Below are 2,401 nucleotides of genomic sequence, written 5' to 3'. Positions count from 1 at the left end.
CTTTTATCATTTTTGAAAATTCTCTTAGAATTTCATCATGTCCAAGAAAATTACTTAGCAAAGGAATTTTTTGTGCTTTGCTTTCTTCTAATTTTTCCGACTGCTTTAGCCAAGGTATTTCCTCGAAGTGTAACTGCAACATAATCAAGAAATTTTGCTTTTGTTCAGCTAGTTTTATAATTAGTTGTTATAATTGATATAAAGATTGAGTCTAGTCATTAATAGCTTTTATATTTGATCTTTAAAGGGTAACTCAGTACACATAACATTCATAATTTCACACCTAAAATTTATATATCAAAAGTGAGATGTGTACAATAGATAAATAATAACTAAATAATGACGACTAACAAGTATGAAAGAATTATTGTAAAAAATAAAACACATGGGAAAACTAATATGATTATGTAAGGTGGGCATGATAAGTGGGGTCACACAACCGAGCCTTAGCCATGAAGCAGACGAGAGGTGGGTTTTAATTATGCATGCATAATCCAATTGTAAGGAATGGATTAAATAAGGTAGGCAAGAATTTAAAGAACATTTTTTCACTGTCAGGACCTCGCTTTTCTGTTCGAAATATGAAAGTTCTGCAAGCAAATACAATTAATTAAAATAGCTTTCTTGAACATATTTGCTGACTGCAAAGCGCACACAATTTTAACACACTTCAAATTAGTTTAGCAGTTAACCCCTAGTAAAAAATTAAGAAACCACATCAGCTATATACAAGCTGCATAATAAAAACAATCATAATACAGAGACCAAGCACACTGATCCATCTTAGATATAGAAACTTAATTATAATACAATTTATATTGGTAACTTTAATCAGTTCTCCTGGTAGTGCCACTAGTGCCACTAGTGCCCTTTCCTTTGATAATATCTTGAGCAAAGGCTTGTCCAACACCTTCGCCAAGACCTTCAATTATTCCTCCAATGAACTCTACGAAAACTTGAGACGCAAGTCGAGCCGCAGTTCCTAGCATGCTTGGCTTTTCGACTCCCTTGATGCCATTTTCATGGAGCCCATTAATCATATCTTTAGCACAAACCGCGTGGAGACGGTAATCACAAACAGTGCAATGGTATTCTCGGCCTGACCTCTTCCTCTGGCACTCACCACACACAAAACCATGGTCGCCATTTGATGTCATAGTGGCAGGTATAAGCCTAAGGGTATGTACATGGCCCGGGGTGTTAAAGGTTGTGGATAGCATAGCGCAGGAAGGGTGCATCTGGAAACTACAGGCATTGCATCTGAAAGCAAACCCTTTGATGGGCTTACTACAGATATCACACTTCGATTTTGAACTTCCACCTTTCACTAAAATGAAAATTATTAAGCAGAAAATTAACGTAGTTAGCATTAAAATCAATTTGGTATGGCCAAATTTTATAGCTATAATTATTAAGAGTCTTGTAGTTCAATTGATTAGCACTTCATGATATTTTTAAAAAATATATAAATACAAATCATTTGTTTCATTTTTTTTTTTTTTTTTTTTAATACTTACCTGGTTTAGAATAGAAAGAAAGTTGGTGGTGGGAGTGGAAAGGGTGGCCATTGAGAGCATCAGGAGCCCTGGCACAAAACTCATGGAGCTGAAATTCACATTGTTGGCAAGTGAACCTCATGCCTGCACCAAACTCCTTGCAGCCCGAACAGGTGAAGAGATCAGGCAGGTTAATTCGCGACAGAGGATGCTGTGGGTGACTGAAATGAAGTATCTCTTGCCCAAAGATTAGTTGAGGAGAGGTGGGGAATTCAATGAGAGGAGACTTTGTTGGGTAGTATGTTGCGGCTTGAGGAGGGTTTTGGAAACCCATTGAAGTTGACTTCTTCAAGGTTCTGTTATTCATCATCATGGTTTTGTTTTGTTTAACCCTCCTACTCTAGACCTCCTTAGCTCGTTTGGTGCTGCTATGAAAAAACGATATGGTGCGTATCGGTTTATATAAGCTATAAAAGTTCACTATTTTAGGACTCTGGAAAGCAGCTGCCATGAAGCCACCTTGAATAAATTGTGTCCGCTAATATGACTGCAATTAGTGTTAAGCATTAAGGATACTATCGATTTCATGACTTACTAAGTTGATAAGTTGTGATTTGGGTAATATCACTTTCACTAAAATATGTCATAAATTAAATTTATTTGTCTTTTTCTTTGTGTTCTACTTTATGTTTATAGTCCAATAATTGCAATTTATTACATTTTTTTTTCTCTTATAAAGTAACTAGAATTAAAAAAAAAATAAAAAAAGAGTCCAAACACAGTATATTGCAACAGTGGAGTATAAATTGGAATACTAGTAAGACAGGATTTTATTTGGCTACCACTTACACAGTTTTTAATATGTACTAATTCTAGTAAGTTGTATCAAGTATTATGTCCCTATA

At 35.2% G+C, this 2,401-nt stretch overlaps 1 protein-coding gene across 1 annotated transcript; it reads right to left on the bottom strand.

Moving 5' to 3' along the window:
- Window positions 1-610: 610 nt before the first annotated feature.
- On the bottom strand, window positions 611-2,006 carry LOC112029987 (protein VACUOLELESS GAMETOPHYTES). The gene is made up of 2 exons (XM_024062667.2): window positions 1,518-2,006; window positions 611-1,327 (listed from the first exon to the last, which is right to left on the bottom strand). The coding sequence occupies exons 1-2, from the start codon at window positions 1,867-1,869 to the stop codon at window positions 828-830; spliced, it is 852 nt and encodes a 283-aa protein (XP_023918435.2). The 5' UTR covers window positions 1,870-2,006; the 3' UTR covers window positions 611-827.
- Between the last annotated feature and the right edge of the window lie 395 nt (window positions 2,007-2,401).

The sequence above is a fragment of the Quercus suber genome, unplaced genomic scaffold (genome assembly GCF_002906115.3).
Source record: "Quercus suber isolate HL8 unplaced genomic scaffold, Cork oak 2.0 scaffold_109, whole genome shotgun sequence".
NCBI classification, from domain to species: domain Eukaryota; kingdom Viridiplantae; phylum Streptophyta; class Magnoliopsida; order Fagales; family Fagaceae; genus Quercus; species Quercus suber.
This window is presented reverse-complemented; position numbering and strand designations above follow the sequence as displayed.